The sequence below is a fragment of the Callorhinchus milii genome, unplaced genomic scaffold, assembly GCF_018977255.1.
Source record: "Callorhinchus milii isolate IMCB2004 unplaced genomic scaffold, IMCB_Cmil_1.0 Scaffold2, whole genome shotgun sequence".
Classification (NCBI taxonomy): domain Eukaryota; kingdom Metazoa; phylum Chordata; class Chondrichthyes; order Chimaeriformes; family Callorhinchidae; genus Callorhinchus; species Callorhinchus milii.
Window position 1 is genome coordinate 63489795 of NW_024704743.1, and position 25300 is coordinate 63515094.

Sequence of the window (25300 nt, forward strand, 5' to 3'; positions counted from 1 at the left end):
CCAAGTCGCTCGCCCTTCTCTGGTATTGCACAGTCTTGATGTTCAGTTCAATGCTCAGCTCGCTTGCCTTTCTCAAATTTGGTCCCTGAGCAAGACAGCTTTTTTGCCTCATCCCACACCTGCTTCCGACCCTTTTTCAAGCTGCTGATACCTCATTCATGCCTTCATCACCTCCAGTCTTAACTTTTGAGTCATCTTTCATTGGCCTCCCCAGCTCAACCATCCACAACCCCGTCATCACTGCTGCCATTGCCAGACTTCTCTCAGTGGAGCATGTCCTTGCAACCACACTGCTCTCATACACCGCCCCCCCCCCCCCCCCCCCCCACCACCCCCAACACACTTCTCCCTGTGGTTGTGAAATGTAATTTTAGCATCAGAGTCTCAGTTAGAATCTGCCATTCCCTGACATCAACTCCTATTCACTTAGTCTGTTTCTTATCCTGTCATCAGCATTCAGCATATAATTCATGTGCTGAGTTATACTCACCAATTTATACAACACCAATTTGTACTTTTATAGCACCTTACACATAGAGAAAATGCCTCAAAGTGGTTTACAGTGGGAGCCCAAGCTGTGAGGGAGGTTAAGGGCTGATGGAGAAGTTACACTCAAAGCAATTTGTGTAGAGAGGGAAGGGAGAGGTAGATGGATTTTGGAAGAGGGTTCCAGAGGTCAGAGGCAAAGTGACTGAAAGCTTGCTCACCAATTGGGTCACGAAGCAGATCAGAGTTTTTGGAGTGGAGAGTGGCCATGCGAGTAGCATTGCAGGAGATTGCAGGGATAGGGTGTGGCAAGACTGTGGAGGGATTTGAAGGTAAGACAGGATCTTAAAATTGATCGGGCAGGATACAGTTAGCCAGACGAGGATATGGTTGATGGGCTTGGTGAAGCCTAGTGTGGGACAGAATGCAAGTTGCAGGGTCTGGATGATCTGGAGTTTGTGGATGGTGGAGTAGGGGAGACATTAAAGGCACCTCCACACTCGACTTGAAAAAGTCGAGTGTGGGGGTGATGCAGGCAGGGATGAGGGTTTCAGTTGAGTTGGGGGCAGGTTACTGATATAGGTGGGCAATATTGCGGAAATGGAAGAAAGTGGACTGTGTCAATGTCCGGAAGAAAGTCTTAAAGACAACAAAAGCTGAGGTTCTGAGCAGGCTCTGTGAATTGGAGTAAACAAACAGCGAATTGGAAAAGGTCAGTGCCTGAGATGAGGAGGAGGTATCAAATAGTGTCAGTCTAAGCTGACACTCCAGTGTAGTGTTGGGTGGGTGGGGGGGTTGCATTTTCGGAGATGCCACCCCCCACCAGCACTACACTGAAGTGTCAGCTTAGATTGACAATCTTTCGGATGAGATATTAAACTGAGGTCTCAGCTGCCCGTTCAGATAGACATTAAAGATCCCATGGCACTAGCGAACAATCCCCCAAGTAAAATTGGTCACTCTTCATTGCTGTTTGTCGGACAATGCTGTGCCCAAACTGGCTGTCGCATTTTTTCTACAAAGTACAGTCAAACCACTTTACAGTAAATCCTATGAAGTGCTTTGAGACTTTTAACAATGTGATAAGGAGATATATCAAATACAAGAATAATTATTATTTTCCTTCAGCTAATTTCAAATCCGTTCCCATGCCTTACTCTGGATAACCAGTGACATCAGTTTGTGAAGGAGTCGCTCATTTGTTATTTTGTCAAATGACCTTTGGAAGTCTAAGTGCAGTACACTATTCAATTTCAACACATCAAAAAGTCTATGAGGCTGATCAGATAAGATCTACCTCTTATGAACTTGAGCTGCCTTTTTTATATAAAAGTAATCTTCCATTTTCTTTCTAATTGAGATGTTATATAAGTTAAGGCATTGTAAAAATGCAAGCTCTTTTAGTTATTAAATTCTGTGCTGATACATAGTGTGTATTTCTGTGCTAAATTTAAGCTTTTCAAAGAGTCAAGAGGAAACCTTATTGAGGGTAGAAATGGTATATAGGGAACTCGGGATATCAATTCAAATTAAACAAGAAGCTAAAAACCCACATTTAAAAAATAAAATTTATTATATATTGGGTAAGGTGGGGTATTTGAGGGTAAGCAGCTGGAAGGTAACAGAAAATTCTCATCCTTGATTGTTCCCTGAGCCAGGGAGGAAAAAACAACTTTAATTCTCTTTCTGATTGCTTTCCACTGACTCCTGTTGGAAAATACACATGTCCAGTGTCCTACTCAGTGTAGGCTCACACTGATTATCGGATATTTGTGAGGTACTGGAACTGTATCCCAACAAGAATCAACATCTCTGTGAGAGGAGGAAAAGGGGATAAGATTGGTAAAGTATTAATAGAGAATAGTCTCTCGTGCAAGTTTAGATTCATTTAAAGCCCTTCATCCTTCGTACCATTGTAATGAATTTCGAAGCGCTCCGGGATTCTACCCCACGTGAAGGGCGCTACATAAATGTAAGTTGTTATTGAATTTCCTTTGTATTGTCTAATATTGCTTTGCCTGTCCTAAGGTGAGATGCTCAAAATTGATCACAGTACACGAACAGAACGAGGAATCAATTGGAGTTATTAAAAGGGAGACAGATAGATATTTGAGAAATAAAGGTATTAATGCATATGGATTTTTTTCAGGAGGTGGAGGTGAGGGGGTCAGCTAGATGTCTAATACACATGGAGACCCATCACCATGCTGAAGAATAATCAAACTAAACAAAGTTCCAAGAATCCTGGAAACATGGAAATTACCAAGATATTTACTGGAATGGAATGCGCACTCCTGGAGTCTAACCAGCGCAAACAGCCTTTCTTGCCATTGAAAGCACTGTCTGGCAAGCTTCCCTGCTGCGTGTCCAGCAAGGACCACTGTACCCGTCAGGTCTTAGGCTTGCAGGGTTAATAATAATAAAAATCCTTGCATTTGATATAGCGCCTTATAGCAAAAATAGAGGTTGAGTGGAAAGAGTCCCTGCTCCCCAGTGACTCATCTTCCCTTTCAAGTCCTGTCAATGAGTCAGCTATTATCAGCAGTGCCCTGAACTGTACTGTGCACCCACCTGGCTCAGGAACTGACAACAGAGACCACCCCAGAGGGTTGCCTCAATTCTGACATTCCATTGCCAAAGATGTAACCTTGGAGCCAGATCAGCTCAAAGTCCCTCTCCTCCTTACTTGCCCTAAGAAAGGTTTTCACTAGTTCGTAATTTGATATCAGACAACCATTAGGGTAAATGCAGGGTAACCACTTCTCCGCTGTAGGAATTGATAGGTCAATGGAAAATGAAATGGAATACCTCAATAGCTGGTTGTGAATATATTCTACCCTGCCACACATCAACCTGACCCCAAAGAACCCTTTCCCCTTGCTTCAAAATTAAAAGGGAGAAAATTGACATATAAATAAATAAAAAATAATAATTTGGTCACTCAATCCACGACTGATTGTGGGACACTGTTGTAAGCGATTGGCTGCTGCGTTTTGCCCACAAAATATACGGTCAATTCACTTTAGTGTATCCTGTGAAGTGCTTTGAGATGTCTCGAAGATGTGATAAGGCGCTATATCAAATGCAAGGATTATTATTATTAGGGATGCTATATAAATGCAAGTTGGTGTTGTTGCTTCACCAGTTGGTCATTTGACATCTGACAAATGTGGGCTTCAGCCCTCACTAGATTGAATGACAGGAATTCCCTGTGAGCTTCCAGGTGGGCAACACAGCTCAGCATGAAATGTGTAAGAGCATTGCAATAGTCTTCCTGCCCACAGCTCAGACATGCATCCCTTTCCATTGAGTGATGGTTCCACCAGTTGGAAGTGGTTCCACTCTGCAAACCAATCAAGGTGGATTCCAAACTCTGGATGTACAAATACGTATTCACGAACTTAGACTCCAGGTAACCTTCTAGTAGCTACTGCCCCAAGCCTCAGTGTTTTCTGATCAGCTATTTGGGAGACAGCTGCATTCAGGCAGTGGGAGGAGCTTTACAGGACAGTTTGTGAGGTGCCAGCCACCTTAATGTTCTCAAGGTGCAAGTCCAGTGCTGAGTACTAGGCTTTCTCAGCACCAGCTGCTCAATCTAGGTCTGCATGTGAGGCAAACAGACGCTAAGCGACTGGTCAGTGTAATCGGAGCCTTCCCTCCTTGTAGCCGCCTCCCGTGTTTGCCACAAATCCACCTCACTGTTTGATCTTGGTCTTCGCAGATGAGTCTGAGGAAGTCTCTACTCTACGTCTCCAGGAATTTGGATCCATAAAGAAGAACTGTTTGCACACAGATTTTATATGCCACAAGCTTGACCTGCATTGGGCCCGTGCTGTCCTGAAAGAGAGACCAGCAGGATCAGAGTGTCCTTTGTCCCTTTTTTGCAAAGTCTTTCAGGATAGTATCCAAGCAAATATTGGTGTCCACCACAAACTCGAAGTAAGAATCAACAATTGGGACTGATGACCTTGTATTTTCTCATCAATACCCTCCATGTTTTCTCTTGAGATGTGCAGAGCCATGATTTGCTACACAGGAGCACCCACCACCATGTTCCACCAGTTGGCCCAGTGTTCAAGATGGTAGGTGCAGCTCAAAAGGTGCAAAAGGTGAGTCCTCCAGCAGCACAATATCATCCTTAAACAGAAGTGCTGCAATCCTGTCAGAGGCCTGGAATGACATTCTATCCATCTGCGAACATCTGCCTCCTTGTCCTCCTCGACCTCTCTGCTGCCTTTCGACAAAGTCAACCATTCTATCCTCCTCTCCTTTGCATCTCCTCTCAGCCCAACCTTCATGGACCTGCCCTTGCCTGGTTCAAAACCTACCTCTCCCACCGTCTCCACTTTGTCTCCACTAACGGCTTCTCCTCCAGCCCCTGCATTACCTTGTCCCTCAGGGCTCTGTCCTTGCTTCCCTCCTTTTCAACATCTATACCCTCCCTCTTGGTTATGTCATCCATAGACATGGGGTCAACTTCCACATGTATGTGGATGACACCAACTCTACCTCTCTGCCTCCACCCTTGACTCAAGGACCACTGCTGTCCTCATAGACTGCCTGTTGGACATCAAGTCCTGGATGAGAGCAGACTTTCTCCAGTTGAATGTCAACAAGACCAAACTCCTGATTGGCTATTGTCAGCGTCTCCAAACCTCGGGCGCTGACAGCATCGCCCTTCATGGATCCAATTTACACCTCACAGAGCCAATACAGAACCTCGGCGTCCTGTTCAACCATCAACTATCCTTCATCCCACACATCTGCGCTATGACCCGCTCTGCCTTTCCCCACCAAAGCAACATTGCCCAGCTCCACTATTATCTCTCCCCGCAGGCTGCTGAGACCCTTAACCACGTTCATCACATCCAGGTTCGACTATACAAACTCCCTGTTTGTTGGCCTCCCCAACTCCACCCTCCACAGGCTGCCAATCTTCCAGAACTCTGTAGCCCACGTCCTCTCTTGCACCAGACTCCACAACCCTATCACCCCAATCGTCATCCGATTTCCCTGACTTCCCATCACTCAGAGGATACAGTTCAAGATCCTGGTCCTCACTTTCAAAGACCTCCACGGCCTTATTCCTCCCTACCTCTGTGTTCTCCTAACCCCCTACCAACCTGTCCGTTCCCTCTGCTTTGCCTGCTTTACGTCCCCCCCTCGCCCGCCCCACCATTGATGGGCGGGCCTTCTGTCTCTCTCCCCGACCCTCTGGAACTCCATCCCACAGTCCCTCCGCCTCGTCCCCTCCCTTGCCTCCTTCAAGACCCTCCTCTTTGACCGTACCTTCGGTCACTCTCCTACCCTCCCAGCACTCCACCTCTGCTGATCCCGACCACAAGCTCGGGTGCAGATCCCTAACTATGTAGTGCCTTGGGATGTCCTCCTGACGTGGAAGGCACTATACAAGTGTAATTTGTTGTTGTTGATAATAATAATAATCCTTGCATTTGATATAGCGCCTTATTACATTTTCGAGACATCTCAAAGCGAGGATGTATGCAACATAGGTGGGTTCCACCTTAGCCTTTTGACATTCTGCTATCTCATACAAAAGCTACTTCCATTTATCACGAGAATGGAAGACAACCCAATGTGGATTAAAGATGGGGCAATGGGATTATAAAATCTTACTCTGACTAACAAAAAGGAAAAACAGGCTTGACGGGCAGAATGGCTTACTCTTGATTTACTGATCATTTACTTTTCAAACTTAAATTGGGTTTATTGCTTCCCCCCCACCCCCATTCAAAGCAACTTGAACATTTTAAGGCATCATTATACAAATATATTTAAACATATACAGGTGGAGTCCTGTAGCTCAGTGGTTAGAGCACCTCGCAAGCGAGAGACCTAGGTTCGATTCCCGGCAGGGCGAAAGGTTGGACAAGTTTCCTTACTCCACAGGCATCTGTTTACCTAGCAGTAAGTAGGAACCCCATTGTTAGTCGTTTGGCAGATCGTTTTTGTGGGGCTAATAATTCCTTAAAAAAAAATTGGTCACTCAATCCACGACTGTTTGTGGGACACTGCTGTGGGCAATTGGCTGCCGCATTTCGCCCACAAAATACACAGTCAGTTCACTTTGTGGAGTCCTATAGCTTAGTGGTTAGAGCACTAGCCTTGCAAGCAAGAGATCTGGGTTCGATTCCCGGCAGGGTGAAACCTTGGGCAAGTTTCCTTACTCTACACGCCTGATAATAATCCCTCAAGAAAAAAAAAGCAATAACAATTTAATAACAATTATATAGCATATACCCTTTTTAGTTTTTTCTACATTATATCATTTACTTAAACTAAATGTTTGCTGTAAAGCTGTTCTGAACTCACCTACAGGGCAGAATCATGGTGTATTTCAGACAAAAGATTAAGGCAGACTGGTTTCCTTAATACTGAACTTATGGCAGCATTACTATCCTGCTTAAAGAATGTTTGATAGCCTGTTTTTCCTTTTTATTAGTCAGATTCCAGGATAATCAAGGAGATTTATGGCTTTTATCCCTTAACTCTCTGAAGTCCTATCTAGAGTTTCAACTGTGAACAGACATTTATTGAGCTGAGTTGAAGTTAAAGGGTTCTAAACACACACACCTTTTTCTTTCTGACAATGAATGCTGTATTGTGGATTTCCAGCATTTTTGGTGATATCTCACGAGCACACAATTGTTCATTAAACAACTACAAAGGTATCTGTTTGCATATTGGTGGGAAATATGCTTATTAGACAGGTGTAACCCACCACAGTACATTTATTTCCGAAAATAAGTTTAAAAAGTAGAAGTTGAAGTCTTGTTGTGTTGGTTATTTGATACAGAAATGCTACTGAGTTTCTCAAAGAGTCAGTACGCTCCCTTACCTGTCTGTTGGAGATGTGGTGTGCTGAACTGGTGGAATTGGATCACTTGGATACCTGATTGCATGCAAAGGCGTTACTGATGAAGATACTCCTGGATCAGTGAGAGGCCTCACGGCATGCAAAGGTGTAATTGATGTTTTTCTTGGATCAGTCAGAGGCCTTACTACATGCAAAGGCATTACTGATGACTTTCCTGGATCACTTGGATACCTGACTGCATGCAAAGGCATTACTGATGATTTTCCTGGATCAGTTAAATGCCTCATAGCATGCAAAGGCCTTGCTGATGATTTTCCTGGGTCAGTCAGAGGCCTGACTGCATGCAAAGGCATTACGGATGAAGAAATTCCTGGGTCGTTTAGAGGCCTGACTGCATGCAAAGGCATTAAGGATGATTTTCCTGGATCAATCAGAGGCCCAGCTGCATGTACACATGTTGCTGATGAAGATTTTGATGGATCAGTAAGAGGTCTAACTACATGCAAAGGTATTACTGATGAGGGTTTTCCTGGAGATGGTGGGAGGTCATAACACTGCAACAGGCTGTCTGTTAATTCCACCTGGAAACAATGGACAAGAACTGTGAGTAACTATAAAACTGGGCTGAAAGTGCTACCAGCAAAATACAAATCGATTGTTCCATTAGATCTTACAACTTCTGATCATTGCTCTTTGATCTAACAGTTTAATATCACATTTTGTGAAAAAGGATTACAGTTCATAGATTTGGGAGCAATATGCAATTTTAGGAATAAGTTGCTTTAACAGCTTCTTCTTTTCTTAAGTTTGACACCAAGTTTCCCCGAGTCTTTCCCTTTTTCTTTTTGTTTATCTACTCTCTCCCTCCACTTTGGGGCTTTGATCTCATAGTCCAGATACTGACGTTTGAGCAGAGTCCTGGGGGAGTGGAGTACTGCATTGTCAGAGGTGCCATCCGTCAGAGGAGATACTCTGAACCAATTCCCTCTTGATAGATTGTCAAGTCCTGGAGGGTATTGGTTAGAGCACTCGCCTTGCAAGTGAGAGGACCTGGGATCAATTCCCGGGCAGGGCGAAACGTTGGGCACATTTCCTTACTCCACACGACTTACCTTCCTCATATTACAGAAACAAGCTGTTATTGAATGAGTCCAACATTCTGGCCTACACCACCTTCCGTTCTTGAAAAGAGACCTTATACAGGTAAATGATAAATGAATGGGACTGAGGAAACAACCCAGAGAAATACCCATAATAATAATCCTAGCATTTGATATAGCGCCTTATCCTGTCTTTGAGACGTCTCAAAGTGCATCAAGGAATATACTGTAAAGTGAATTGACTACATTTTGTGGGCAAAACGAGGCAGCCAATTGTGAGGCAGCCAATGGCGCACAGTAGTGTCCCCATAAACAGTCGTGGATTGAGTGACCAAATTAATATAAATTTATTTATTTATTCTGAAGGGATTATTACCCCAGGAAAAATGATCCGTCAATCGTCTAACAACCGTGTTCCCATTTACTCCTAGGTAAACAGAGGCGTGTGGTAGTAAGGAAATGTGCCCAACGTTTCGCCCTGCCCGGGAATCGATCCCAGGTCTTCTCACTTGCAAGGCGAGTGCTCTAACCAATACGCTCCAGGACTTGACAATCTATCAAGAGGGAATTGGTTTAGAGTTGTTCAGCAAAATGTTAGGGCCTAAACCAAGAAATATTGTTTTACAAAGGGGAAGCAATAGCTGTAAATGGTTACCAGGAAGGGCAATAGAGCCCAGGGCACTGTCCACATTTGATAGATGATTTGATGGTGTAATTGGTAGATAATAGGATGGAAATATGGAGAGGTAAAATCAAATGGACGAAGGGTCTTCTCATCCATATTTTCAAACTATTTTGTGCCTGGGATGTGAGCTCATAATTGCAGTTTAGATTCACTCTAAAATTTGTACAGACTATCCAGAACTCTGCAGTCCATGTCCATTCCCGTACTAGGTTTTGCGAGCCTATCAACCCATCTTTGCTCAGCTCCACTAGCTCCCCATCCCCTGCAGATCGAGTTCAAGATCTTTGTCCTCACCTTCAAATCCCTCCTTAGTCTTCCCCATCCTACTTCTCAAACCATACCAACCCGGCTGCTTCCTTCACTGAGCAGACATCGGCTGCTTAATGTTCACTGTCCTACCTGCACCACCATCAAAATTCCATCCGGTGACCCCACTCTCTGGTACTCCATCTCAGAGTCCCTCTGATTCAGTCCTTCCCTCACCTCTTTTAAGGCCTATGTCAAGACCTTTATCTTTTCCCTCCCCATACTCTCAGCTTCCATCCTTAGCTCAGGTATCAAGGCAAGACTGTCTAGCACCTCGAGAGTAAATTTGTGTTGTTTTGTATACTTCTGAAGAACTCCCAGTGACCTAAACAATTCTTCCCTTATCCAAATTCTTTGGGTGGGGGGTGGGAGGGGAAGAGAGGCAGCGGGTAACAAAATGAACATGGTCATTCATCTCATTCCAATGCTATTTGTAAACAGTGTTTTACCAATATATCAACCAACAGTCACTGCACTTAAAAGAAACGCATTGTACTTTGAGATGTTTCAATGTGATAAGGCGTTGGATCAAATGAGAGTATTGTTAAGAGACTATGAATTGCATTGCTAGGGAGCAATGTTTTTCTAACCTCTTATATAAATAACATTGTCCTGGATACATTCTATGATAAAAGGTTGGAGATATGTCCCAGCAGAATATAGTTTACAATCTCAGCTGTTATACTTGCTGATTTTTTTGTTTTATATTAAGTTTATGAGTAATGTACTTACTGGAAATTGTGGTGCAGATGAAAAAGCATTGGCTGGTACAGTCTTTATCTGTAAAACAAAGAAAGAGTACAGTAAAAGAAACAGAAGAAAGACTATTTCCGCTGGTAAAGATCCAACAAGCAATGCTAACAACGTGCTTGAAGCAGCAGCAATCATTTCAAAATGTCAAACTACTAATTGGCAAGTGACTTGCCCCACGTAGTTTTATAGTTTAATTGGCACCTTTTAGAGATCATTTTCTTCTGACATGTACTTTGCAATGAATACCCTTGAATCAAGTGCCACACAAGTAATTATGTCCTGTAATGAATTACACAACAGTTTTATTTAGCAGCAGCATTACCACAACGGGTGATTGTACCTTCTACAGTTGTCGATCAGTGTCGTGTTTGAACTCCCATTACCATAATTAAAGCGCTCAGGAACACAAAGGCTTCACACAGATATCCAGAGCAATGGGAACAAGACAATTTACTTTTCTGTTTTAACCGGCGAAGAGATGCAGTGAAGTCGTGATAATAGACCACAATGGAATCCTCCACCGCCTCTTCCCTAATTATGTGCAAATGGACACTGGGAACTGAATTGCTGAAGAAAGCAGATAATCTGGGAGGAGGCAGAAGGCTAGAAATGGAAGGCAGGTAAGCAAGGGCTGATTTGGGGAAAGTGTCTTAAAATGCACACCCCTTATATGATTAAAAAACTATGATTTCCATGGTTGCAGGAAAGGACAATACTAACCCAGTGAGGAAACTAAACATTTACGTGAGCCACTCTCCCCTCCAATGTTTCTCCACAAAGTGCTGGGATACTGATCCACAAGTACCTTCCAATACTTCACCCAAGTGTCTGCTCTCTCTTGTGCAGTGAGTTTCAGCAAGCTATTGAATCATGATAGGCATCACACTCGAGCTTGATCTCGTCTTCACTTGATATCCAATCTTTCCAGCAAGGATCAATGCACAGCAACTTGGGTGTTTTCCCATCTCAGGGGTTTCTGAGGCGAACTATAGTGCTGCTATCCCACATTAGTAAGATCAGCTACTCATCATAGATAATAATAATCCTTGCATTTGATACAACCCTTTATCACGTCTTCGATTCGAGACGTCCCAAAGCGCTTCACAGAATATATATATAAATTCAGTTGTTATGGCCTGGAAAGCACTGCCTGAAATGGTGGTGGAAACAGATTCAGAACAACTTTCAAAAGGGAATCAGATAGGTACTTGAAAAGGAAAAATTTGTAGGGATATGGGGAGAGCGGGTGAATGGGACCGATTGGGTAGCTCTTACAAAGCGCCGGCACAGGTACAATAGGCCGAATGGCTTTCTTCTGTGCTGTAATATTCTATACTGTAAAGTAAATTGACAAAATGACTATATTTTGTGGGTGAAACTTGGCAGCCAATTGCAGTGTCCCACAAACAGCCGTGGATTAAGTGACCAAATTATTATTTAAAACAATTTTTTTTTGAAGGTATTTTGACCCCTGGAAAGCAATCCGCCAATCAACTTACAACCGGGTTCCAACTTACTCCAAGAATGAACCGTGAGTAAATACAAATGCATTTGTAATATAATTGTGGTCAATGAACCAGGCAATATGAAGGACCATGTATGTACTGAACACAGACCAGAGGAGTGGCCTCTGTGAAGTCCATCAGTAAATCCCCTGGAGCAGCCAAGTCTGGATGATCTTGATCAAAACTATTCTGTAAAATATAAAAACTCTATATTGTAAGTATTTCTATGCAGCAACAAACAACTTCAAACAATCTTAATGTGCATTAATTTCAGTTTCCTTCGACCCCGAGAAAACATCAAACACCATCAGAAATTCACACCCTGTATCGTAAATTCATTTGAATGTATAGAAACGTCCTTCAACACTCCATCATTGTCAGCTGAGTAGACTATGGGAACCACAGGGGTATTAGAACAAGGAAGAATATTGGGTTAATAGCACATGGAATGCTGCATTGGAGTGTCCGCCAAGACGATAAGCGTTCTAAGACCCAACATGGGGCTTGAACCCATAACCTTCTCATTCAGAGATGAGAGTGCTGAACCAGGCTGAAACACAGTAAGATAGCATGTTGATAGAAGGCATTCTAAGGTATTCATATCCCCAAACGCATAATTGTTAAACTGTGTTTATTAAATGCAAATATCAAATACAGAGGAACGCCATTAAAACATGGGTTCACTAACAGCACAATTGGGGTACAGACTCAACATTTATTTGTCCCCAAAATGCAAAATATGCACCTGGCATCCATCGATGCTTTAAAATTCCAGTGGGGGCGCAGAACACCAACATGCTGCCATGAATTCTCTCCTACCTGGTGCAATGCAGATGAAACGATGTCAGCAGCAACCTGGAGTCAGTCACTTTGGCTTCCTATGGGCCAGCCAGTGTTTTGAAGCGCTGATGGAGTTGGCCATCTTCTTGCACGGATGCACAGTGAATATGGAATCGCTGACCAGCGATTGTGCCCCATTATAGTGCTGGGTGTGATTTTATGCATACTAACCCCTGCCTTATAATGATACTACATTGTACGTATGATACACTTATCTACTATTACTGGTTTTGCAGGAAAGTTATTGTTGAAAATAAAAACTTTCGTGAAATAAGGTCTCACTGTACCTTGCAGTAGATTGGAGCGTGCAACTGAGGAATTTCAAAAGATGGTGGTTTACTGGCAGGAGGTGGGCTGCTTCGAGTCGCGGCAGCCAAAGCAGGTGGCAGGTCATCCTCATCACTGTGATTACTGTCACAGAGAATAAAGACATTGTTATAAACAAACTCCATCTACCACCAGGCAGAACTTCCAAGCCATATAATCAACTAAAAATAAACCCACAGGCATGATGAGATTCTGCTTTTTGCACAAGCTTCCTGATGTTCCCTGCAGGCAGACACCACAACAAAAGGAAAACCTTTATATGAGACCAATTCACCAATTCACACAGGGACAGTTGCTTTGCTTTGTGTCTGGAATAACTGCTGCAAGAGAACAGCAAGGTGAGCACCGATCATTTCACTCTGATTTCTGATGTAGCGTCACTCCGAAGGTTAACCAGTTGCTCTCTTTCAGGTGATGACTGACCTGATGAGCATTTCCAGGCTTTATTTCAGAATTCCAGCATTTTCCAGCATTCCCATGCGATTTTTTTCTTGAAAAATGATAAAACAGTGTAATAAAACACTTGTGGAATTCTCTTTGGTTTGGGTCTGTACGTTAGTATAGTACAGCACTATCTGCTCTGTATATTAGTACAGTATTGTGTACAGTCTCTGGAACACCATCCCAGAGTTCCACTTGCTCTCTCCCACTCTCACCTCGTTCAAGGTCCGCCTCGAGACCTACCACTTTGACTAGACTTTCGGTCATCTTTCCACTCCCTCCCCCACTCAGTTCCCACCCCCAGCATGGGTGCCACGCCAGTATAATACTGCACTGTACTAATGCACATATCGTTTTCACATAGCCAATGTGTTTCATTACACTATTTTGTCATTCTTCTGTATATAGTTTGGGACACGACGTGTTAAGCGACTGCCAGGATGGTGGAAGGAGAACTAGATGGACCTTGGTCTTCTTTCGCCTAACAAATTCTTATGTTCTTAACAACCTGGAAATGCACAGTAGGTCAGTTAACTTCCTTGGGATGTCCTCTTGAAGTGAAAAGCACGATATAAAAGTAAATCTGTAAGCCTATAGAATAGGTACAGATGAGATTTACTAGGATGATACCAAGGATGAGTGCCTTTACTTATGAGGAGAGTCTGAATGAACTGGAGCTTTTATCTTAGAACACAAAGTTGAGAGGAGTCATGATAAAACTGAAGAGCTTTGATAAAGTAATCATGTTGAAATTCACTGGTTGGTAAATCGGTATTTACAAGGGATAGAATAAAGATATCTACCAAAAGGAGGAATGGGAGCTGTTAGGAGTTTTTCTGTCTTATAATGGCATCAGGAATGAAAGCTGGCTTTTGGGAAGCGACATTGAGAGCAATTTTCNAAAAAAGCTCAGTGGAAAGGTAGATAACGCCTTTCAATAAACAGGCTGGCAACTGGATTTAAAAATTTCAACTGAAAACATTCTGGAAGGTTATTAATAAGAAGATATTTTAGAAACCAAGGATCAGAAAAAAATATCCCAGAGAGAGAACAGTCAAGGATAATCAAGCTTTAACCCTGGAGGCTGAATATAATATAAATGAATGTTATCCATATTCCATGCCAATAATAAGCTCACTTCTAATTCTGAAGTGCACTACTGGATAGTTATAACAGTCCTCTTCTCTATTACTGCTCTTTATTACAAGTACAATGCTAAACCTCCAGGATGCAGTTTCTGCTGCAATGCTCTTATCAGCGGTGAACAAACGTCCTCCACTTCAGATCCGTACACTGCACAGCCTCTTTTATCCACACACATTTGAGTGAGACTGTGCAGTGTGAGCTGAGCTGCCTGACACACACGGAAAAACATCACTGTACTCTTAAGAAAGATTGAAGCAGGGGATTTTGAGGTGCAGAGTAGTAGCTCATCCTCCTAAAGTGAGATCTTGCATTGTTGGCTTGATACTTTAATTCCTGGTTTTACTCAAATTGGAGATGTTTTGGGTGGTGAGTAATTCAGCAAAAAAGTTACGTGATAAGAATGACCATCGTTGTCAGGAACCACTGCAGTTAGACCATTTATAGCTATTTTCCATTTGTAGCTATCTCTTCCTATTTTCAGGTCCCTGCTGAAGATCTTTCTCTTTGACCGCACCTTTGGTCACCTTCTTCCCCATCCCCCTGGCTTGGCCCCAGGATCCATTACTGTAAAGCACTCTGAGACCGTCCGGTGTGGAGGGCGCTATATAAATCCAAGTTGTTGTTGTTGTTGTAGCTACTCTGCACATGGAACCAAAGTACAACTTCCTTATACATGTGTGGTGAAGAATACATCTTCCACATGTACATCTTCTCTGGTTCCTTGCACCAGATTTGGTGTTAATATAGAATGCATGTTAATATAAGATCCTGTTCATCTTGCCATCACAATGGACATAATAATTGGGCAGGAAGATTATAGCAGTGCTCTCGTATTTCACGCTGAGCTGTGTTACCCACTAGGAAGCTCACAGGGAGGTCTTTGTACCTGTCAGCCACCTAGTGAGGGATCAAAACCTCGATTGTCGCCAGAGACTATCCTCCTTGAAAGGGAGGATGGCCTCCATGGAGTTGAGCTGGCTCCAAGGTGACATGTTTGGCAGGAAATGTCAGGATTAAGCCAACCCACTGTTGGTAATCCAGTTCCTGAGACAGGAGGATCTGGATTATTCCAGGGTACGGCTGATAACAGCCCAGCCAGCCTGGCTCATTGGCAGATTTTGGAAGCCAGACCAGTCACTGGGGGCAGGGATTCTTCCAACTCAATTCCTGTTAACTCTATGAAACAACACACTATCATGTAGGGTGGTCCTAGCTGGACAAGCAGCAGGAAAGCTTACCAGACAGCAATATCAATGGCAAGCTATGTGGTTTTAGCTGGTTGGTCTCTAGCAGTACCCCAAAAACATATTCTGCAGTCCTCAAGCTTTGGCTCTTGCCAACCTGTGCCTAATAATCTTCGTAATCAAGTAAGCGTGATGTGTCCCTCAAGGGAGAGAGTGCACATTCCATTGAAATAAGTACCTTGGAAATTTCTATGGGGTGCATGGAATTGTCAGTTTGGTTCAAATACTCTAAAGCATGGTGATAGGTTTCCACATGTGTTGACCAATTTAAAAGCAACAACTTGCACTTATATAGCGCCCTCCACGCAGGATAGCGTCTCAGAGAACTTAACAATGGCGGAGCCTGACTCCGAAGAGGGGGTGGGGGGAGGTGGCCGTCAGCACGGTCGAAGAGGAAAAAATCTACAGATGCATCAGGTCATTAGATGGAAGGATAATCACAATTATGTTTAAGCCTGAGGACGAGAGTGACATAGACAAGCCAGCTACTGATGACTGAATAAATAATACACTATCACCAATTTCAACCTTGGACGTTTTAACTGAAACCATCCGAACACTGATAAAACTTGTATCTGGCCACAAACAAGGATGATAATGCCTGAAATCAAAAAGGTTTAAACGCAGCAAAGAGATTAATGAAAAGGATGATTTTCAAATAAACAGATGCAACTGTAACACAGACAAGATGGGCTGAATAGTATCCTTCTGTGATGAAAATTTCAGTTTCTATGATGCGTGGGAAGATGACAGGACACAGATGCGAACTCTGCAAGTGGCATGAATCCAACCAAAAACAACAACCCTATAGATCCTCTGTACTGTGTCCAGGTTATTTGCCTGGGTTACTCTGATTTGTGACTGTGGACAGGCAATATAGTGTAATTTATGCAAGTAGAACAGCATTAAAAAATACAGACTGCTTTGAGGCAAAGAATTTGATAATAAATAATCTTTGCATTTGATATAGCGCTTTTTACGTCTTCTAGACGTCTCAAATCGCTTCACAGAATATACTGTAAAGTGAATTGATTGTATATTTGTGGGCGAAACCGGGCAGCCAATTGTGCACAGCAGTGTCACACAAACAGTCTTGGATTGAAGTGAACAATTTATTATTTTTTTGAGGGATTATTATCAGGCGCCCGACTCCACTGGCTCCCCATCCCTCAGAGGATTGAATTCAAGATCCTTGTCCTCACTTTCAAGACCATCCATGGCCTTGCCCCGTCCTACCTCTCTGACTTGCTGACTCCCTACCAACCTGCCCGCTCTCTCCGTTCATCAGGCTCCGGCCTGCGTCATGTCTCCCGCCCTACCATCGGTGGCCGAGCTTTCAGCCTCTCTGCCCCCACACTTTGGAACTCCATTCCACAGTTCCTTCGCCTCGCTTCCTCCCTTGCCTCCTTCAAGGCCAGTCTCAAGACCCTCCTCTTTGATTGTGCCTTTGGTTGCCCTCCCACTTCTCTGCCTTCCCTCACCCGTACCGCACCTCTCCCCCATGCTCGGGTCCTGACCCCTGACTGTCCAGCGCCTTGGGACGTCCTCCCGACGTGAAAGGCGCTTTGTAAATGTCATTTTGTTGTTTTTGCTGTTGTTGTTAATGGTGAAAACGAGGATCTTGAACTAAATCTGCTGAGGGATGGTAAACCAAGAGAGCCAAGTGAGGATGGGAGTGATAGGCTTGTGAAACCCAATGATTCCTGATGGGCGATAGCTACTATAAGAAATGTGACTTACAATAGTGTCCCAAGAGTATTGATTTTTGTTTATATAAAATAGATTCATAACATTTACAACAAGAAATGAGGCCATTCAGCCTACTGGGAGCTTTTCCCAGTGTCCTAGCTAACAATGCTCCACTTACATTAGTCATTAACTTCTTGGCTGTTTGTGGGATATTACGATTCACAAATTGAATGCTGAATGTAGAAAATACATTCACTACAATTTATAGTAAATCCTGTGAAACACTTTAAGACATTTCTAGCGCATTGGGACGTACTACCGAAGTGAAAGGAGCTATACAAATGTAGTTTTTTTATTGGATTCAGCCCCCTCCTCATGAACCACTACATGCTCCCCCTTGGTGACATCATCTGCAGACATGGGGTCAACTTCCACATGTACACAGATGACACCCAACTCTATCTCTCTGCCTCCACCCGCGATTCCAGGACAACTGACGTCCTGACAGATTGTCTGACATCAAGTCCTGGATGAGAGCCAACTTTCTACAGCTGAATGTCAGCAAGACCAAGGCCCTCCTGATTGGCTTGTGCCAGCGCCTCAGCACCTCAGGCATTAACAGCATCAGCATCCAGGATTGCACACTCCGCCACACCGAGCCAGTCAGGAACCTGGGCGTCTGTTCAACCCGCAACTGTCCTTTCTCCCCCAAATCCATGCCATGACCTGCTCTGCCTTCCCCCACTCCCCCACCTCCACAACATTGCCCAACTCTGCCACTGCCTCACTCCTCAGGCCGCCAAACCCCTCATACATGCATTCGTCACCTCAAGGCTCAACTACAGAAACTCCCTCCTTTCGGGCTCCCCAAGTTTTCCTTCCACAAGCTGCAGATCATCCAGAACTCTTGTCCTCTCCCGCACCAGGCTCTGTGACCCCATCACCCCCACCCTTGCCCCGCTCCGCTGTCTCCCCATCTCTCAGAGGATAGAATTCAAAATCTCGTCCTCACTTTCAAGGCCCTCCATGGCCTTACCCCCTCCTACCTCTCTCCTACATCTCTGACCTGCTGATCCCCTATCAACCTGTCCACTCCCTCTGCTCAGCAGGCTCCGGCCTGCCCCATGTCTCCCCCCCCGACCCGCCCTACCATCGGCGGCCGGGCTTTCAGCCTCTCTACCCTCACTCTTGGGAGCTCCATCCCACAATCCCTTCACCTTGCCTCCTCCCTTGCCTCCTTCAAGGCCCGACTCAAGACCCTCCTTTTTGACCGTGCCTTCAGTTGCCCTCCTACCTCTCTGTCCTCCCTCATCCCAACCCTGCCCTCTCATGCTCAGGTCCTGATCCCCGCCTTGGGATGTTCTCCCGATGTGAAAGGCACTTTACAAATGTAATTTTGTTGATGTATTGTGTTTTGATGATGTAATAAGGAGCTATATAAAATGCAAGTATTATTATTAGTATAATAATATTGTGTCTGCACCATCTCTCAAAAAGAGCAACCCATTCAGACTCACTTCTCTGCTCTTTCCCTAAACCCTATTTTTTCTATTTAAAAATATGAATATGAATAAAAAGGTATTTAAAAAATTTCCAGTGTGTAACATTAAGCTATAAAGACTAGAAGATTTGATTCCTGATCTGAACAGTTGGATAACTATAATGATTCTGTACACTCTGGGCTGGGGAATGGAACAAAATCAGTCTGGGTCATGTTTCTAGCCACTATCCAGTGACCCCTGCTGGAGCAGGTGTACATGTGGACTTCAGTGAGGACATGATCGGACTTGGCGGTTATATCACCAGGACTCACTTATTAAGAATATTAAGGGTTGCTGTTAATTGTTGAACAGTATCCCAGTGTCTGTGTCTTTAGGAGAGGTAAGTTGAAGGAATTATTTAAAACCATGCTTAGTTTCTCAACAAGAATAAAGTTTCAAGAAAAAAAGAGAGACGTGTGATTAAGACAGAAGCATTGGAAAAAAGCACAACTGAGACAAAGTGTCGTTCATCAACTCTCCAAATTGTCTACGATGATTTAGCTACTGTTTGTCTTTCAAGTGGGGGTAAAACAATCCTTAGAGTAATTAGTAAAGATAATTTGTTAATATTCACATTTTGGGCCAGCAAATTTCCTGCAGGATCCATGATGTAGTCATGCATTTGAGCAGTTCATCATTTACACCACTAGAGGTCAGAAGGCAAAACACTGTTAAAAGCAGAAAAATTGGCAAAGTCTTGAGATTTACTCTGTGCTGGGCAGACAGAGTCGTTCCAATATCTAGCATGAAATTGAGAATTTGCTCTGAAGCTAAATTGACTGGCAGATTGTTGAGATTGAAATATTAGGATCAGGCTCTTATACTGTTCAATTGCCTTTCTTTTTATTTTGATTGGAAGCATGATATTGCTGTGCAGTTACAAGATGCAATGTTTTATATATTATGTATAATTTTATAATATATGATAATAATCCTTGCATTTAAAAGTGTTTTATCATGTCTACGAGACATCTCAAAGTGCTTCACAGAATATACTGTAAAGTGAATTGACTTCATATTTTGTGGGTGAAACATTGCAGCCAATTGCGCACAGCAGTGTCCCACAAACAGTCATGGATTAAGTGACCAATTTTTTTTAAAGAGATTATTACCCCTGGAAAAGCGATCCGCCAATCGACTAACAACATGGTTCTTACTTACTACTAGCTAAACAGAGGCGTGTGGAGTAAGGAAACTTGCCTAATGTTTCACCCTGCCTAGGAATCGAACCCAGGTCCTCTCACTTGCGAGGCAAGTGCTCTAACCAATACGCTATAGGACTCCACCATTTTTCCTTCATAGAAATAGGATATTTCCTATTTTCCACTCAGGTAGGACAGCGTCTGTTGGTAAGAGGAAGTTTAAATAGCGAGTCAGGGAGCGGAAAGTTCTAACAAATCTTTGAGAACCAAGCCAACTATCCCATTGACTTTTTCAGGATCAGATTTTTGAAAGAAGTTTAAGTTCCTTGTGGCTCACCTTGATTCAGCTGGTTGGGTTGCTACACTTCAAGGGAGCTTTTGGAGCTGACCTTGGACTTCAGAAGAATTTTCAGCAAATAAGGTGTCAACAACTTCTCCTTATCCAAAGTAGTGCAATCAACGACTCCAATCTTCTCATGAATTAGGACAGTGGGACAGTATCTAATGCTAGAAACATATTTGATATGTACGGTGCAGCCCAATTATAACACGCTTCTTTAGAGTGCAAATTCAGTTACAATGTGGCTGCAGTGTAGGCCCCATTCACTATGCGTGCGTGCAGCCAGCCTGATCCACTTCCTGAGTGCCAGCAAACTTTCATGCGAAAGTTGCAAACTTCTGGAATATCAAGTCACCACTTCCTATTTGCTGTATATATGCAAAGCAAGATGTGATGTCAACAGCACTGTTGATTTGCTGTGCTTAAAAAGCAGGTGATTTCTGTGTTATTAAGCTACCATTTTGCACGTGCATAGCAAACAAGAAGTGTTGTCTATGGTGACCTGATGACCCAGAAATCATCCATTTTCTTTTACCGCGGGAAGCGGCTGGTGTGCACCTGGCTATTGTGCCTCGGTTTTATCTAGGCTGATTTTATAGATCCCAACCGCTGTGTTATAACAATGCTTCACTGTATTGAGTTGCTTGGACAGCAAGTGGAGATCTGCAGCTCTATGTATCATCTGCTTGACCCGAGCCCAAATGAAACCTGGATCTTTTGAATGGCAGATGGAGATAGCAACTTTCAGATTAAGATTATTCAAATTAGTCCGGTCAGAGAACTAGTTCTTGTGTTTGGCATTCCTTTTAACTTGCTAACAAATTGCTGTTTTGGTACAGAAAAATAGCACGCAGACATGCCAACTGGTGTCTTACTGAATGCTTTCAAGTGATATTGGGTATCAGCCAAAACTAGATTGAGGTGTAAAATGAACAAGCTGGGTTAGGTCCTGCATGAGATCTTATATAAATGATCTGGATTCACAGACTTCGTGCAGGGCATTACATGTGCAGATGACACTGAACCGGGAGTGGGCAAATGGGACAATGAGAGGAGACAGCCAAGATCTTAAAAGAGAGCTGGACAGGGAATGTAACTGGGCTGATCATTGGCAAATGAAGTTTAATATAGAAGCATACAACAACAACTTGCATTTATATAGCACTCTCCACACTAGGTGGCGTCCCACCGCGCTTAACAATGGCGGAGCCCGATGCCGAGCCAGGGAAGGGGGAAGGTGACCATAGCCACAGTCGAAGAGGAAGGTCTTCAGGTGCAATCTGTAAATGGAGAAAGAGGGGGCAAGGTGAAGGGATTGATGGAGGTAGTTCCATAGTTTCGGGGCGTAGTGGCTGAAGGCACGGCCACTGATGGTGGAGCAGAGGATTTGAGGGACAAGGAGGAGGCCGGAGCCAGTAGAGCGGAGGCAGTGTGTAATTCTGTGAGGAGAGGAGAGGTTAGAGAGATAGGGGGCTGCCAAGGTGTGGAGAGATTTAAACACTAAAGTGAGGATCTTGAAGTCGATCCGCTTTGTGACAGTGAGCCAGTGGAGTTTGGCAAAGACTGGGGTAATCGGGGTACGGAGTTTAGTGTGGGTGAGAATGTGGGCAGCAGAGTTTTGGATGAGTTGAATTTTGTGAATAGTGGAGAATGGGAGACCGGTGAGGAGGACGTTTGAGTGGTACAGCTGATAGGTGACAAAAATGTGGACAAGTGTTTTGGCAGTTTATGAAGTGAGGTATTGTCGTAGAAAGTACAAGGTCTTCTTACTGGAGGTAAAAACGGCTCATGTACTCCTGGGATGGTTCAGAACTTCCCAAGAGGAAGACAACTTGGGGTGTTAGCATATCCTAACTCATTATATCCTAACAGTTTGAGGTAGCAAAAAAAGAACAAAGAAAACACGATCCTCGACTACATTTCTAAATCATTTTAGTTCCGATCATGTTTATGTGTACAGTGCTTTGATCAGTCTGCATGTTGAGTACTACATAAAGTCTTGCACAGAGACCCAATTCCTAAAGGAGCTCTTCATCCTAACCAAAAAGACTTTTCAGAGGAGATCTTGCAGATAAATTCATTGGAGCAGATAGAATAAATAAAGAGTAATATTTTCAGCTCAGTCAAAAGAGCGGGACAAGAAAACACAGCTTTAAGGCTGTGAAGGAGAAGTTTAGAACAGACACTAGAAAGAATTTTGTCATACAGAAGGTGATTAACAACGGAAACTATTAATTGGGAAGGAGAGTAATTCCCATGGCAATGGACTCATTTAAGAAGCAGGTTCAAATTGCAGTGAAAAGATGCAAGGGTTGGCATTGTGGAAGGATGATATCAAGTAGATCAAAGCACTCTTGTGGGGTGTTTAACCTAGTAGTGTTTCTCCTTTCCTGGCCAATACTCATTGTAACAATTTAGATTGGATGGCAAACTAGAGCTGAAAGAATATTCCTCTTGAAGAGTACATGTGCCCAAAAGGACTTCAAAATGTACTCAATACTAAATTTTACTTGCAGGATGTTCCAACCTAGGTTTGTGACACATGGTGAATGATACCATCTGTGTCAAAATCCTGCCAAAAGAGATCACAGCCAGGGACGGATACAGATTGCGCACAGTATCTCGTCCATTAAGATTGATTCACTGCAATTTCTAGTTGGTCAAAAGAGATGCCACCAGAGAGGACAGGCTGATGCAATTGTGAAATACTGTATTGTAGGAAATGCTTGTTTGATGTAACTTTATAATTAATTTACCAAAAACTGTTGACCATTGTGTAAAATAAAAGCCATCTTTGGCTTATGCTAGTTCATAGATTCAATAGCACAGAAGGTTTGGATTATGCCTTTCATTATATTTTGTGCTATTTGAGAGTAAAATGAGAAATCTGAAACCCTTGTAATTCTTAGTCTTGAAACTTATTATGTTAAAATTTAAAATTGTATTGAGTTTTTGGAAAACAGCCTTAAACTTAGTCTTAATTTACAGCGCCTTGGGATATCCTCCCGACGTGAAAGGCGCTCAATAAATGGAATCTTGTTGTTGTTGTTAATTTGGAAGCTGTTTTTCTGCAATTTTTCAACAATTATTTTTTCAACCCTATTGTCACTCTTTGACCTATGAGGAATTTTTCACTCCAGGTTTCCTTTTTTTGCTGCACAGAATTTTGTTGCAAACTGTTCATCAGAAAGGAGAGTATGGCCTATGGTGCTGGACTCATCTTGCATCAAACTGTAATGAAAATATGCTATAGTTGATATTATAGAAGGATATCAAGTGCACCAACTTTCTCAAATGGGACATTCAACCTATTAGTGCTTCTCTGTTCCTGGCAAAAATACCTTGGGGTCTTGTTTGACCCTCAACTATCCTTTCTACCCCGCATCCATGCCATGACCTGCTCTGCCTTCCCCCACCTCCAAAACATCACCCGGCTCTGACACTGTCTCACACTGCAGGCCACCGAAACTTTCATACACGCATTCATAACATCCAGGCTTGACAATGCAAAACCTCGCTTGTCGGCCTCCCCAACTCCTCCCTCCATAGGCTGCAGATTATCCAGAACTCTGCAGCCCGTGTCCTCTCCCGTACTAGGCTCCATGACCCTATCACCCCCATCCTCGCCCGACTCCACTGGCTTCCCATCACTCAGAGAATACAGTTCAAGATCCTGGTCCTCACTTTCAACCCCCTCTATGGTCTTGGTCCCCCCCTACCTCTGCGACCTCCTAACTCCCCACCATCCTGCCCGCTACTTCCGGTCAGCGGGTTCCAGCCTGCTTCACGTCCCCTGCTTCGCCTACCCCACCATTGGCAGGCGAGCTTTCTGCCACTCTGCCCCCACCCTCTGGAACTCCATCCCGCAGTCCCTCTGCCTCGCCCCCTCCCTTGCCTCCTTCAAGACCCATCTCAAGACCCTCCTCTTCGACTGAAAGGCGCTAATCAAATGAAATTTTGTTGTTGTTGTAAAGGACTTCAAAATGTACTAAATACAAATATGTTCAACCCTAAGCTTGTGACACGTGGTGAATTAAACCATCTGTGTCATAACTTCACCAGTTAGAGGATTCTCAAACTGACTTTAAGAAAGTACGAAGTAGTTTTCACTGTTCACATGGTTCAGGTTATCCAGGAAACTTATCGGAGATTGTTTAGTAAATATTCTGATTAAGATCTCTGTGAACGATACCATTGTTTGGCACAGAGGATGAGGGTCTTAGCAGAAGGAGTAATAAAGGTAACTTCTGACCTTGAGCACTCAACTGTCCAATCCATAAAAAATCAAATACTATGTTTTATAAATGTAAGTTACAAAGTAAACTTACAAAGAATAGATCAAGATGAATGTTGTTTCTAGCCTTGTTTACAACTAGTTCAGCCTCATAGAAATCATAATCAGCGTTAGTCCAGATGACCCAAATTGGTTGGGCAGGCTCCTTTATTCAAGGACTATCTGAGTCTGTTCAGACTGCTGGAGTGTTTCTCACAGCATACTGGGCATTTCACTATCTCGTTGTGCTGGCAGTGCAGTTGCTTAAGGATAAAAATCATTGCCTTTGATATAGTGCCTTTCATGTAAGGGTTTACTGTAAAGTGTAGTGATTGTATACTTTGTAGATAAACTTGGCAGTCAATTTGAGGACAGCAATATCCCACAAATGGCTATAGACTGAATGAACAATTTTATCTGGGGGATTGTTGGCCAGGACACCGGGAGAAACTCCCTTCTCTTTTCGAATAGTGCGATGGGATCTTCAACTTCCATCTGAACAGGCAGATGGGACCTCGCTCAACCAGCTTCAGGAAGACGAACTCTGCACTGATTACCAGAATTTATGCCTGAATTTGTTGTGCAGAGAAAAGAAGCAAGTCTGCAGTAATAATGAAGTTCAGAAATGAACTTTTAGTAATATC

The 25300-nt window shown here is 43.4% G+C and overlaps 1 protein-coding gene across 1 annotated transcript in view; it reads right to left on the bottom strand.

The window, feature by feature from the left end:
• Positions 1-4230: 4230 nt before the first annotated feature.
• Positions 4231-25300, bottom strand: part of LOC103181212 (band 4.1-like protein 4B) — a 64514-nt gene continuing 43444 nt past the window's right edge. The window contains exons 7-11 of the mRNA XM_007897520.2: positions 12801-12924; positions 11785-11862; positions 10148-10195; positions 7528-7905; positions 4231-4323 (exon numbers count right to left, since the gene is read on the bottom strand). Coding sequence (XP_007895711.2) covers positions 4231-4323; positions 7528-7905; positions 10148-10195; positions 11785-11862; positions 12801-12924 — 721 coding nt within the window. The remainder of the gene's footprint in view (positions 4324-7527; positions 7906-10147; positions 10196-11784; positions 11863-12800; positions 12925-25300) is intronic.